The sequence below is a fragment of the Fringilla coelebs genome (genome assembly GCF_963513975.1).
Source record: "Fringilla coelebs genome assembly, chromosome: 24".
NCBI classification, from domain to species: domain Eukaryota; kingdom Metazoa; phylum Chordata; class Aves; order Passeriformes; family Fringillidae; genus Fringilla; species Fringilla coelebs.
In genome coordinates, this window is record NC_140050.1 from 5,358,738 (window position 1) to 5,372,571 (window position 13,834).

Sequence of the window (13,834 nt, forward strand, 5' to 3'; positions counted from 1 at the left end):
GTCACAAAGCACCCCAAGCCTTTGGTCAGTGCACAGGGAGTTGTTATAACCACAGCCTTCATTTTCCTTACCCCAGGCCTGCAGGATGTGTCAGGTATCTCAGGCAGAGGGGTTATAAAGTGTTATTACATCAGCCCAAACCCCAAACCTGCAGTGCAGAAACAAAGACATGAGCATGCAAAGCCACTTGTTCTCCCAAGGCCAAGAGCCAGGTAACTGCCTGCAAATGGATTTTAATGTCTGTGTTCCCTGTAGACATAACTCCAGGACAGCAACAGAAGTTCCAGGATGTTTCTTATTCCAGGAAACTCTTTGTTTCAGCCACAACCAAGTGTTCCATATAATTTAATAACTGTTGCATTGATTTCTCCTAAATCACCACAGCTCTGTGCTCTGCAGCACTTCTAAAAATTAATACTTTTTTTAAGAGCAGGTTAATTTCTCCTCCTGCTTTAACAAGGAAGATTAACAGGAGATTGCAAGGGGCTGCTGGTGAGGAGAGGGCTGGTTTATGATTAACACGTGTGGTCAGGAGCCCCCATCCAGCACAGCAGATCAAACAAGGCTGTAACTGCATCTTTACACAATTACTGAAGGTGACTCTGCCTGGGAACAGGAAATTCCTCCTGGCCCACAGGATAAATCCATCTGGCCTGACCTCCTCCCTCCAGCCCAAGTTCCTCCCAAAGCACCCAGAGCTGCTTCACTGAGGGGACAAGGAGGATCTGCAGAGTCCCCTGCACACCCACCATGTCCCCAGGAGCTGCTCCCCCTCCCAGGTTTATTTCTCAGGGCACATGAAGTCAGCAGAGGAGTTTTCTGTGTGTTCAGCAAAGTCGTGTTCTGGAGCCACAAGTAGCACAAAATTAGGCAAAGGGAACAGAGACTGCCAGCAAAGGCCATCAGAGGAATTAGGCAAAGTCTGTGTTTCAATTAATTCTAAACTGACCGGGACAGCAAAGTAAAGAAAAATCTGTGGTGGCCAAGAGCAGCAGGGATGCTCTCCTAGAGGAGGAGGAGGATGCTTTGACTCTGTAAGGGTCTGGGGACAGACACAGCTCACAGGGACAACACAGACCCAAGGAGAAGCTAAACCCTCCTGGATTCAATGTTTTATTATGGCAATTAACAGCTCTCACCATCAGTGTCACAAAACAGCACCACCACAGCCACAGTGCCTTTGCAGAACTGCTGCCCACGAGTGCCAGATCCCAGCTCAGCAGCACCTGGGATGCAGGAATAACCAGCAGGCAGGGAGGGAAGCAATAGAAACCAAACCCTGCTTCTCTCAGGACTGTGATTTGTAAGGACACGTGGGCAGACTTTTCCATAAGGAGATGGCACCATGTGGTTGGGATGAGACTTTGGCTGCAGACAGCAGTTCCCAAGACCAGAAATGCTGTCAGACCCAACGTGGCCTCCCTGAACTATTTTCTGAACCTCCACTCAAGCCACTTGTTTATATAAAAAATGCCAACAGAACAGCAAGGATGAATCACCCAGGAGCAAGCCAGAACCCTGTTGTGGAGGAAACAAGTTCAAGTTCACATCAGGCTGTTCTGGCCATGCAGTGAGCACCTTCCCTGCTCAGCAAGGTGAATGGCTCAACTACAGAGAAAGTCCCAGAGCCATTAGAAAATGTGGCAATTCCCACTCTCAGTATCCCCAGATCAGCAAAGCCTTTGCACTCTGCAGGACCAGGACTCCTAAAACAAAATATGGAGAAGGAAATGCCAATGCCAGAGGAAAAAGCACCAGAACTGCCACTCTCTGAACTCTACAGCACATGGACAATCACTGCCACCAACAGAAAGGGTTTGCTACACAAATGCCTCAATCATTTGCTCTTTAGACCTTTCAAATCCTTCTTCATTATTCCTCACAATTCTGGATTCTGCTATGGGAGCAACACCAAGAGAACAGCTTGTATCTATGTGTGGAGGCAGCACAAGTCCTCACACAAGCACCTGATCCATTTTGCCTGCCCAAGAACCACAGATTGGATCAGGAATATCTTACCAGCACCTGCAGCAGACTCCTCATGTTGCCCCTTGGGTTCCACTGCTCTGTCTGGCACGGTTGGACCAGCCCTTGCCACTCCTACCATTGCAGCAGGAAAGTTTGGAAGGGACAGGTACTTTCCTGTACAGCCACCTGGAAAGATGGAACCACCCAACTGCTCCTGGATGGCATGTTTCAGCTTCCCAAGCCAAATGTTAATATTTAACAATTTGGTGTCTGGGACAATGAGAAATCAGTAAAGTGATGAAGAAAGGGCTGGGAAAGCTTCAGGAAACTCCCAGGTGCCTCCCAGACTGTCTCCAGTTTGAGACCTGCTGCTCCACTAGAGCCAGGCTCCACCTCTGGCTCCTGTGAGCAGATCTGCAGCTTTTCCCTGGAAGAGCAATGCCTGATGGCTCAGAGACCCCTGGGGTTTATCCATGGCTTCCATGTCAGTGCTTAGTGCATCCTGCTCTGAGTGAGCACAGCAGAGACCCTGCAGGGTGCTCAGAAGTCCAAAGCTGAGTGCTCAAGAAGGCTGAGCTGGCTCCATACTGCAGAATGAGCTGTTAAGAGGATGACTGGAGCCTGACATTCCTCTTCCAGAGACAGCCCCACAGGTGAAATAACCGAGAGCTGTCCCTTGGCTCCAGGAGCTCCAGACACACCCCAGCCCTCAGAGGTACCAACTCCAGCAGGGAACTTCAGCTTGGAAAACAGAACTCTAACAAAGCCTGATCCACTGTTCCTCAGTTTCAGGGTGACACATCACTGCCCTGTTCCCTGTGGAATGTCCAGGGACCAGAGCAGGGGCTCACAGACAAACCATGGAACAGGACAGGAGAGCACCATGAAGCTGCTCTGCTCCTTGTGGGAGCACATGGCACTACCTGGTGGTACAATACCCCACTGAAGGAACTTGTTTGGCTCTGTCACGTTCAGAGGACACTTTGCTGTGTCCATACTGGGGGCAGAACACCTGCAGGCACACTGCAATAGGTGCAGTCTGACTACAGAAAGAAAGAGTCCAAACAAAAGCCCATTTGCCTAAAATCAACTCACTCCCATCCATGGCTTCCTCTCCCAATGGATAAGAGCAGCACAAGAATTATTTCTTGCTCTGGGAATCATTTGAGGTTGTTCATGCTTGCTTTATCTCAGAGCTTCCTGCTCTTTTCTCCCCCAGCCAACACAAAGCTTCTCCTTTCACAGAGAGCCTCCAAAAATCTGCTCCTCCAAGTTGGCTGAGATCAGTTTCTGTGATGCAGCAGGGAAGGAAGCTGACTGACCACTGAGATACTAGAAAATACATAAGTTAAAGAAATAATTAAGCCTTTTTCCCGTTGAACCCATCAGCCAAACCCCACCAGACCTGGAGGTGAGACCTATGGCAGGGACCCCTCTCCCCTTCCCATCACAGCCTGCTAAATGGTCTCACAAGTTGATGAGATCACTTTTCTGCCTCGTTCCTCCCACAATTAATTCTGCAGGAGGCAGAGATCAATGCTCCTGTGATTCAATTATTTATCTGGTTTAATCCAGCCAGAAAACCCTGACCAGCAGCTGCCCAGTGGCTGCCCCTGACATGAAGCACAGGGAGCTGGATGGGGGGACAGCACACCAGTGGCCACCCCAAAAAGCACAAATCCCCAGCACCTGCACGTCCAAACCTGCAGAAATCAGGGCCCCAAGGAGGAACAAAATCACTCTTTAGCCATACCAAGAAACCAAAAACAACAAGGGGGAATTAACACATACACCAGCAGACACCAATGTCTGTATTAATTCCTAGAAGGGATACAGCCTCTCCCTTCTTTACTCCAAAGTCAGCTCTGTCATATCAACTACTTGCAGTTTTTACTGACTAATCTTACCATAAGATGTTGCCAAAAGCCAGTGCAATGTTCCAAAACCTCCATGGAAGAAGCTCCTTCCCACCCAGAGAGATCCCCAAGGTGAGGGAGGTCTGAGTCCCCAGAGATGCCGAGCGACTCGGGGTCACTGTTCATTCCTCCCACACTTCAGCTCTGCAAAAACTGACCTGGCTCCACTCTTGGAATGCCAGGCACTGAGTTGATGTAATCCCTAAATATTCACTATTCAGGAATCCACCACTTGTAACCAGTGAGGAAGAACACGCAGCACAAGAGCATTTTGGGAGGGAAATAACCCAAGAGTTTGAAGCGAGTTCAGTTCACACTCTGGGACCCTCCTGCAGCACCACCAGTGTTTATGCCAAACATCCCTTTAAAAGACAGAAGCTGTTTGACCACAGAGCAGCTCCTACCAAACTATGGACACCTTTGAAATTCCTGGTGTCAGAGGACTGATCCCAACTGCACACAATTCTTCTCTGGGGCTGGACAAATTTATTGCCCATCTCTTCATTTTCCCTAAGTAAGGCAACACTGAAAAGCAATCCTCAGCACTCCAAAGCCTCATTTTCCCCCAAAGACATCAGGAACTTTGCACTTACCTGAGGAAAATCCCCATTTTTTGGTATGAAGTCAGTGGGGTCCACAGCTGCATAGTTTGTATCCAAGAAATGTGGTCTGCTGATGGAATCCATATAAAAATCCTGAGGGGGGCTAAAATATTGCCTGTAAGGAAATGGGAAAAGCAGTTATTCCCTGTGAGTCCCCAGCATTTCTCAGGTCACTTTAGCCTCTGACAGCAGTGAAGCTGAAACTTCAGGATGTCACATACAGGAGAGAGATATTATTGGATATTATCCAGAAGAGAGATGGCAAAATAATACCTCTACTAGTTCTATCCCACTTCCCAAACTCAGCAGTGTAAGAATGCTGAATTAAGAATATAATTTAAGAGATAACAACAGTCTGCAATACCCAATATTTCAGTTCTGATGACAAAGCAGAATGATGCCCTGGGACATCCCAGCATGATGGGTGTGGTGCACCTGTCAGTCACACCATGTAAGGACATGAGTTGCAGGGAAATATCACACCTGAATGCTGGTTTAGGCCACAAAACCCCCAAAACAGCCCTACAAATCAGCTCTGACAGGGAAACACCCCTGTTAACCCACGTGGACAGGGGGTTCACCACTCACAGAGCCCAAAAGCAGGTCAGAATGGAGGGGCTGGTGACTGGGAAACACAGACAGAACTGTTACCCAGAGAGAGGAACTAGGGATGCCAGTGGTGTGAGTTCAAAAGCAAGATCTGTGCTCAGCTAACAAGGGAACAAAGCAAAGATCCTGCCTGCTCCACCTGGGCAGGGCCATGCCAGCTTCCTCCTGCTCCCTGCACCCAGCATCCGTTTCCTCCAGGCAGCCAGGGGCAAAAACTGCCACGAGAGCAGCCAATTTCCTTCCTCCTGCTCAGGAGCAGCCCCTGGTCTCTGCTCCACGCCACCTCCTGGTTTGCACAAGCCCTTTCCCTCTCCTGCAGGAGCAAGGAATGTGCTTTGTAATCCTTCCCGTAAGGGGCAGTGCTCCTGCTTGGGCCATTGCCACCGCCACCTCCACACGGGACTGGGTGGTTTCCTCTTTCTTCTCCCAAAGAACCCACGGCCAGAAACTTCAACAGGGTGCTGGGAGAGGGAGAAACAGAGTTTGAACAGAACTCCTGCCCAGGAGCTGGGAATGCCAAGCTGCCAAAGGATTATTAAGCAATTAAGGTGCCATGTGTGGCCAGCAGCTCGTTAACACACCCGGTGAACATTTACATGTGGATTTATGAGCAAACACAGTTATCTCCTCTGATAAATACATTTTTCCTGCTCGCTTCCCATCACTAAAGACAAAACCCTCAAAAATGAACAGATCTTTCCTCCTTTTCTTTTTTTTTTTCTTTTCTGTGCTGCCACAGTTTTACCTGCTGCAGAGACACCTGAGACCCTGTGTGAACACAAACCTGCACCTCCCAGCTCCCAAAGTCCAGCCCTGATTGTTGGCTCTTTGTAATCCATCCAAGGAAATTAAAATCTGGGCATAAATTCTGGGAATTAATTATTTCCACACAGGAAAAGGCTGGTTTAAAAGGCTTTCAAGCCAAGGCTGCTGTGGTCTCGTCGTCTCTCACACGAGGACACAGCTTGGCCAGCATCAAGGAACTAACCAAGGAATAGGAAAACTATTTTTACTGGAAAAGTGAACACCCTCTCCTGTTCCCCTGGCACTTTGTGGCCTGGACAAGGGTCAGTCAAGGTAACAAGAAATAGAGCAAGAGAGCTCCAACCTCCCTGGCCTGCTGTGGAATGACCAGCTCTGCTTGGTATTTTGTTACCCTTCATCTTGGTCTTCCAATCTGTCCAATCTGCCCATGTGAGATGCACTTGGCTCCTGCAGTTTGCAGGGAGAGCCCACAGCAGCTCCAGGCACGGCTCTGAGATCCTCCTTGGAAAGCCCCAAAATCCCTTCAGTCCCTTTGGAGCTGGGCTTTACCTTCCCTTGACTCAGAACTCATTTGAGTCTCCTCTCATTTGCAGGGCTGGCACAGAGCCACTGACAAGTTTGCTGGAAATAAACTGAGACAAAAATGCTTTAACTGGAAGAATCAGGTCAGTGACCTTGTCACAGACAAGCTGTGAACACAGCCCTGTCCCCACCTGCTCAGCCTCTCCTCTACTCTGGGTCAGCAGCTTCCCTCAGATGCTGAGGGGGTTCACTGGACAACCAAAAACATTTCCAGAAAGGAAATTTATGCTGGTTTAATCACAGCAGCTGCCCAAGGAGGAACAATTTCGCTGCATTCCAGCTGCTCATCCAGCTGCTCATCCCAATGAGCATGACCAATGCATCCAAAGCCCTTCTGGCCCCACAGTGCCACTTCTCTGAGACCTCCATGTGTGTTTTGGCCAGGCTCCATCCTCTGTCCTTCATTCAGAGAAACAAACTTCTCATCTCAAGCCAGTGGAAGATCAGGGAGAGCTGAGAGGCTGCAGGCTGCTTTGGCACTAGCCTGGCACTTTCCTTCCCCATCAGACACCAACCCACGTTTTTCAGAGCCTGCTTTACTATTTCAGCAAGCAATGCTCCATGCAGAGGTGGAAAAGGGCATAAAAACAGCAAGAAAAGGGGTCATGTAAACTGGGGACAAAGCTCTGCTGCAGCTGTGTGACATCTCATCCAACAGCACAACTGGGCTGCTCCAGATCTCCCCAGCCAGGAATGTGCTGAGCCTCCAGCAGCAAGGGAAGCTGAGCTCTGCAGGGATAATTCCTCAGAAAAGAACTGAGCTGCTGCTCTTCAAAGCTCTGAACCTCCCTGGTTCTTTCAGGGAGGTTTAATACACTGTTGACATTTGTCAGGTTAAGAAAATCTGAACCCAAGAGGCCACGTTTGGGGTCTTCTAAAGAAATTCCCTAGCATGAAAGTGAACTCCTGAAAAGAAACAGGAAAAACCTGCTTCAGGATAAAGGCGTTGCTATGAGAATAAGCCCTGTCCAAACACAGCCACTTGCAAATGAGATTTCTCTGCAAGGATTCTGAAGAAAAACGTGCACCACCTCTAATGCCAGCTGCATTTTCTCATGTTACAGCATGGGCTACAATTACAACTGCCTTTAAAATCCCACTTTTCAATGTTTCCATTCCTTCCAGGATTCCTACCTGTAACCCCCTCACCCTAAATCCACCTAAAACAGAGTCAGTGCCCTTTTCAAACACAAAAAGCACAGACTTTTTTTTTTTTAATGTGAACTGCAGATATGGAAGATCTCACCTGAAAGGTGATTTTTACACCTCCTGGGGTATGAAGAACAGGAAGCTAAAGGTGCAGCCTTGGCTAAATCATTCCCTAACAAATCATTACTACAATGGGGCTCATTTCCAGAAGTAACTTCAGCAAAGGCAGCAAGTCCAGGTTTGTGTCAGACACAGGCATGTCCTTGCAGGATTGGGCTGTTCCCGGCAGCGCTGGTACGAGCGGCACCAAACAGGAAGAGAGTGAGGGGCAAAACCAGAACAAATGGTCAAGAGGAAAAAAAAAAAAAAACAAAAAACCCCAATGCAATAGATAAACACAATCTAATCTTGTGGTTCAATGCAGCAAAACAGAAATTCTGTTATAGCTCTCCGGAGGATTCACAACATGTAATTTACAGGAATCCTGCTCAAAAAGCACAGCCCCTTCCAATCAGCCAGGCTGGCCAAGAGCAAAGGGCCTGAATGGATCTGAGACGTCTCCTGCTCTCCTGTGGGGAGGAGCTGGCACAGCTCAGCTCCCTCAGCACCTGTGGGGCAGCTTTTGGTACCCTCTCATGGGGACCTGCCCTGTGCATCCACCCCGTGCTGCCGGGCAGCTCCTGCTGTGGCCAGAGGGGACCACAGGGACACAAATCCCCTCATCCCCCTGACAGAGGGGCTGATCCCCACTGCTCCTGTCTGCCTGGAACTCACACCCTCACAGAGAGGGATCCCACCATGAAGATGACAAAATCCCTTTAAGAGGAAGGTCATATTAAGTCCCCAGTGTGATGCCAGGCACCTGGAATACTCTTGTTAGCTCAGGATGTCAAATTTTGCTTCTTTCAGTTCTCCTTCCTCCCACCTCTGACCTAGATAAAGAACAGATCCTGTGTATCCACGCCACCCCTGGATTCACAGAGACCAAAGAAGCCATGGATCAGCCTCCAAAACCCCAGCCCTACCAGAATGACCATCCAAGTCACTCAGTGATGACACAAGGCCACTTTATGTTGTCCAAACATTTGCCACACCCCACCTTGTGATCCGGGATGAAGGTTCATTGTAAAGGGAAAATGGAAAATGAAATTTTTTAGTACAGACATGACATGGCTGTTAGTGTCAGTCACTTCCAGTGACATGGCAAAGGATTTTAACATCACCCAAAACCTAATACCCAGTACAGGTAACATCTTCCTCCACATCAGTGCAAAGCTAGGGAGACTGCCCAGTGTTTGCTCAGTTGGATCTCATAAGAATTCCATTAGTGTTACAAATCCAGGCTAAACCAAAGCTGTTTCTCCCTTACTGCAGCCTCCAGGTTTAACAGAAAACAAAGGTTTTTTCCTCATTTTAAAAAACAAAAAGCTGTTTGCTGCTGCTCCCAAGCTGCAGCAGTGTCTGAAATGCCACAAGATCAGAGAGTGATGCAATTATTTCCCCATCAGATCGTGAAATAAAGAAAACATGGAAAGCAGCAAAGAAACAGTTGAATCACGGGGTATGCAAGAGCAGAGGGGATTAAGCAAAGGAGAACAGCACTCACTGGTTTTCACTTGGGAAGGATGAGGTTGGGAAAGAGACTGGGTAGCAGCTGCTCCACGAGTCGGCGGCCAGCATGGAATTCTGCAAGCAGAAGGCACAAGAGTTAGAGCAGCAGAGGCCTGGAACCATTACCTGGGGCTGCAGGTACAAGGGCAGCCCATGGCTTCCCTCCCTCAATGCTTCCCAGAGGCAGAGGTGGCTCCTTGTCTCTCCAGCAGGACTCTGGTTTCAGCTTTGGAACCTACTCCCCTACCAGTGTCTCCTTCCCCAGCCCCTTCACAGGACACTCTGAAGGGACAAAGGAAATGGCATCAAGAGGAAATGGAATCAAGCTATGCCACAAGATGTTCAGGTAGGACATCAGGAGGAATTTATTGGTGGAAAGGGTAGACAGGTATTGGCAGGGGCTGCCCAGGGAGGTGCTGGAGTTCCCATCCCTGGAGGTGTCCAAGGAAGGACTGGATGTGGCACTTGATGGCTGGGAATCAGTCACAGATTGAACTTGATGACCTTGAAGGTCTTTTCCAACCTCAATGATTCCATCATTCTATGATTCAGTCTCTGTGGGATGTCAGCACCAACCCAATAACCTGAAATTGGCCAGCAGAGGTCACATCCAAAAATGCCCTTTTGTGCCTTTTGTCTTCTCACTTCCCTGAACAATCTCCAATTAAAGGCTCAGCTCATATCAATAAAATCAGGGAGAGAACACAGTATCTCCCTACTCAGCTCCACAGCAGCCTTTAATTTGTTCTTTTTGTGCCCAAAGCAATGAAACCTTGTACTTGAAGCAAGAGGAACTTGGGCCTCGCTTGAACCTCTGTGTCCCTGCATGTGACACATTCCAGAGTTTGAAACAGAAAGAGAAAACTCCAGGAACACATCAGCTATTTTGGGACAGGGTTTACTTTTTGCCCTGTTGGACAAATGCATCAGGGACCTGGTCTGGTTTTAGCAGCTATATCAGGACAAATACAACTTATTTATCTCTGCTGCTCTGGAAACAGGGACAGCTGGACCTGGGCACAGATTCACACGTCTGGTAGAGATGTGCTGGGGTAGGAACAAGGTCTGCAATCCTGGGCAGATTCTCTCAGTCTCTTCAGTCCTTCCTCAAGGAGCTGGCAGCCAGCAGCTTTCAGAGAGGCTTTGTTTTAATCACAACCCTGCTTTTCCCTCCTCACTTCAATCCTGCAACCCCCTGCGCAGCTGCCTGGGAAGTCTGGAAATTACTGCTGTAAACACAGACCAGGACTCCAAGGATCTACCAGGCCAGACTGCTGTGCCCAAACCCCTCCTGGGCACAGCTTCCCCCTCCCCAGGATCTGCAGGGCCTCACCTCCACATCTGGCACGGCGAGCTGGGAGCGGAGGCCGGGGATGCCGCGGACGGCACCGCCCGGCTGCTGGTGCTGTGGGAAGCTGTTCCCCCCATCCATGGTGGGGTGAGAGCATCAGCCCGTGTCCTGCCTCATGGAGTCCTCAGGAGGGTGGCACAGGCTGTGGAGTGAGTGGTGGCAGCGTCTTTAATTGTGCTCTTCAGCCTGCACCATGTCCTGGGCTGGGAAAGAAAGGCAGGTTTAGGTTTTGTGAAAGGGGAGGTGGAGAAAAAAAAACTATTTGTAAGCTTAAACATAGCTTAGAGATGAGCAAACAGCCAGCAGCCTGTGAAAGGCTGCTGCCTCTTCAGAAAAGAGAGGGTTTTATGGGAAACAGAGCTCTCCATTACCACCACACCTGGAATTCACCCAGGTTGGAACTGGAACACACCTTTCCTGCCTTTCACACCAGGAGCCCCACAGGTCCCTAAGATCAGCCTGAGGAATTTGCTTATCTAATGTACAAGAAGACTCTGCACTCCTGTGTAAACTCATGGTAATCAATTCCCCCAAACTGCCTGTTTTCCTGAAAATATGCTCTGCACGTGGGATACTGCTGAGCCAGCAGTGAACCCTCCTCTCCCACCCCGTGGCACACTGGGGTCTCCCCAGCTCCAAGGAAGATGTTTTTGTGCACCAAGACCTTTCCCACACCTGTCAAAATCAACAATACCTTGTTACTCATTTGAAATTAATAGTATTAATGCCACAAATTCCTGAATTTATCAGCTTCTGGCACTTTCCCTTTTGCCAGCAAAAGGGGATCCAATGTAGGAGCATTGTCCTGGCAGGATTAACCCCACAGTAACAACCTGCCTCCAGTGCAGCTTCTCAGTCAAAACCACCAAACTGATTAATTTTCTTCTAAATTCTCCATAATCCCACAGGTTACCAATTTCCAATTGGATTTAATGGATTAAAATAAAAAAACAGATGGTGAAAGCAACCTATACAACCAGAGGAGCAGAGAAAAGCATCCACGATGTCTTTACTTCTTTGTCACTTCCTGCCTTCCCTGACCCTCCCCAGAAGCTGAGTAAATCAAAGTGGCCAAAACCTCTGGATGGAGCAATCCAGCCACACACAACACCTACAGAGCACAGACCAAAGCTGTAATTTAAAAGAGCCACCTGTGATCATTCAGGAGACACTATTTGCTACAAGGGATATTTTTGAAAAGCCATTTCAGACTCCGAGGCCCTTTAAAAATAAGTGACCTTGTGGTGGACAAAATAACCGAGGCATTTGCAATGGAAAGTGAAATTAAAGTGATTCTTTCTGCCTTCCTGTGGTGCCACAGCTGTGCCAGCAGTGCCCTCTGGGTAGGGCTCATGTGGGGGCTGCAGGGACCAGCCAGGACCCCCCAGCCTGGACTGATCCTACAGTGGAGTCCCAGGCAAAGCCCTCAAGTGCCAAGGATGTTCTGTGTGAAAAACAGACTTCAACAGTCACATCCCACCTATGGAATGCTGTGTAGAGCTCCCAAAGGGATTATTTGGGTTTTGGTTTTCTTGTAGGGAGAAGGTCACCCTTTTCTATTTTGCAAAGATTCCCTTCAACTCCTGCTCAGCTTTACCCAAGCCAGGACTGAGGTTTGCTGATCTCAGGGTGAATGTCATCAACTGCTCTGTGTCTATAAAACCCTGTGACTCTTCCTTACACCAGACTTCAGAGGTTTTACTGCTTTTCTATTTTTTTTTTCTTTCCCCTACTTGCAACAGCTTTTGAGAGGAAATCAGCAGCAGTGATTCCCGTAAGAGCCATAGCAAATATACAGCTTTACTTACATATCCAAAGGAACTTAGGAAGGGTAAAATCAATATCAGCATCCCTCTGTGCCTGCTCTGCATTAGCTTCTGTCTCACACCACCAGATCTCACTGGTGGGCCCTGCAGAGCAGAGGTTGCCTCTAAAGCAGCACCAGTTCCCTAGGAAAACTGCACAACAGATCACACCCCACTGACAAAAGGAAGGAAAACTGCTTAGCAAGAAAGCTGGAATGCTCTGGGCCTTGGTTTGTGGGGGGCTGTACTGCAAGTACAAAATACACCCAAGCATTGAAAACAGGAGGGGAAAAAGAGGCACCAAGAGACCACTCTACAGCTGGTACCATTCCAGCCACGCTTCAGTCCTGGAGGATGCTGAGGGAACTCCTTACCCCAGGAGAGCAGCACCAGCACTTACTGGACACCCCAAAATCCAACCTGCACCTGCCAAATCTTTGTGCTGCAAAACAAGTTCCTGGTGATGAACGTGGAGGCTGACCCAGCTCTCACTCTGAGCTCACACTCCAGTGCCACGGGCTGCTGTCCAGTTTACACTCCCAAATTCCAACAAAAAAACTAAATAAAACACTCACTAAATCCAGAGTCAGAGACTTGCATGAGCCTGAGGACAGCAGGACAACACCCAGCACAAGAACAGAGAAGTGGGAAGAGCCCTCAGTTTGTGCCCATCCCGCCATCCTCCAGGCAGCCACATCACGGAAAACCATAAAAATCAGCAAGTTCCAAAGTGCTTCCACTTCCACATCCCATCCTGCTGCTGTGACAGTGAACACTGATTACACAGAGGCCCACACACGTGAGGGAACAGCTATAGCAAACTTTTGAAGTGATTTTCCACCACTTCTCTTACCAAACATACTCCGAGCGAGCAGCAGCTTCCGCTGTTACGGCAAATCCCCGGAGAGGAGTCTCCCAGTCCCAGCACTGGTGTTGGGAGAGGGCTGGGAGAGGAAAGCCCAGCCCTCAGCAGCAGCACACAAAGATTGTTCCCAGCTTCAGCCACTGCAGTCACGTCTCCTTGCAGCACTGCTATGGAAGAGCAGCGATCCCCCAGATCCAGAGAGAGGACACGACCCTAAAAATCCCACTGGACATTTTCCTTCCTGGCTGGGCAGCCCAGGTTTGAAAGTGAAAGCAGCTCCCTGCACAGGATGACGAAGCCCCTGAGTGATTTCATCCTATCACTGAGCTCCAGAACAGTTTCAATATTCCAAACAGTTTGCTAAAAGGTTTGCTGTTAGCACAGGGACTAAGGAGCAGCTCCAGCCTGGAATTCCTCTGGAATTCATCATGTCTAGAGGTTACAGAGCACAACTTTCAGCTTTTAACAGCTTCAGCTTTTTAGGCATTTCTCAGACCAGCGCTCCAGCAGGAAAATTCCAATTGGGAACACACAAAGAACTGCTGTGCTGTAACCAGGATGGACAGAGATGGGAGTTAGGGCTCGGATCACTGATAACTGCGCTCAGAAGA

At 48.9% G+C, this 13,834-nt stretch overlaps 1 protein-coding gene across 3 annotated transcripts in view; it reads right to left on the minus strand.

The window, feature by feature from the left end:
* Positions 1–13,834, minus strand: part of SBNO2 (strawberry notch homolog 2) — a 51,090-nt gene that overhangs the window by 33,869 nt on the left and 3,387 nt on the right. For all 3 annotated transcript variants that reach the window (XM_084221311.1, XM_084221310.1, XM_084221309.1), the window contains exons 2-4: positions 10,536–10,756; positions 9,198–9,277; positions 4,478–4,601 (exon numbers count right to left, since the gene is read on the minus strand). In XM_084221311.1, coding sequence (XP_084077437.1) covers positions 4,478–4,601; positions 9,198–9,277; positions 10,536–10,634 — 303 coding nt within the window. In that variant the 5' untranslated portion in view covers positions 10,635–10,756. The remainder of the gene's footprint in view (positions 1–4,477; positions 4,602–9,197; positions 9,278–10,535; positions 10,757–13,834) is intronic.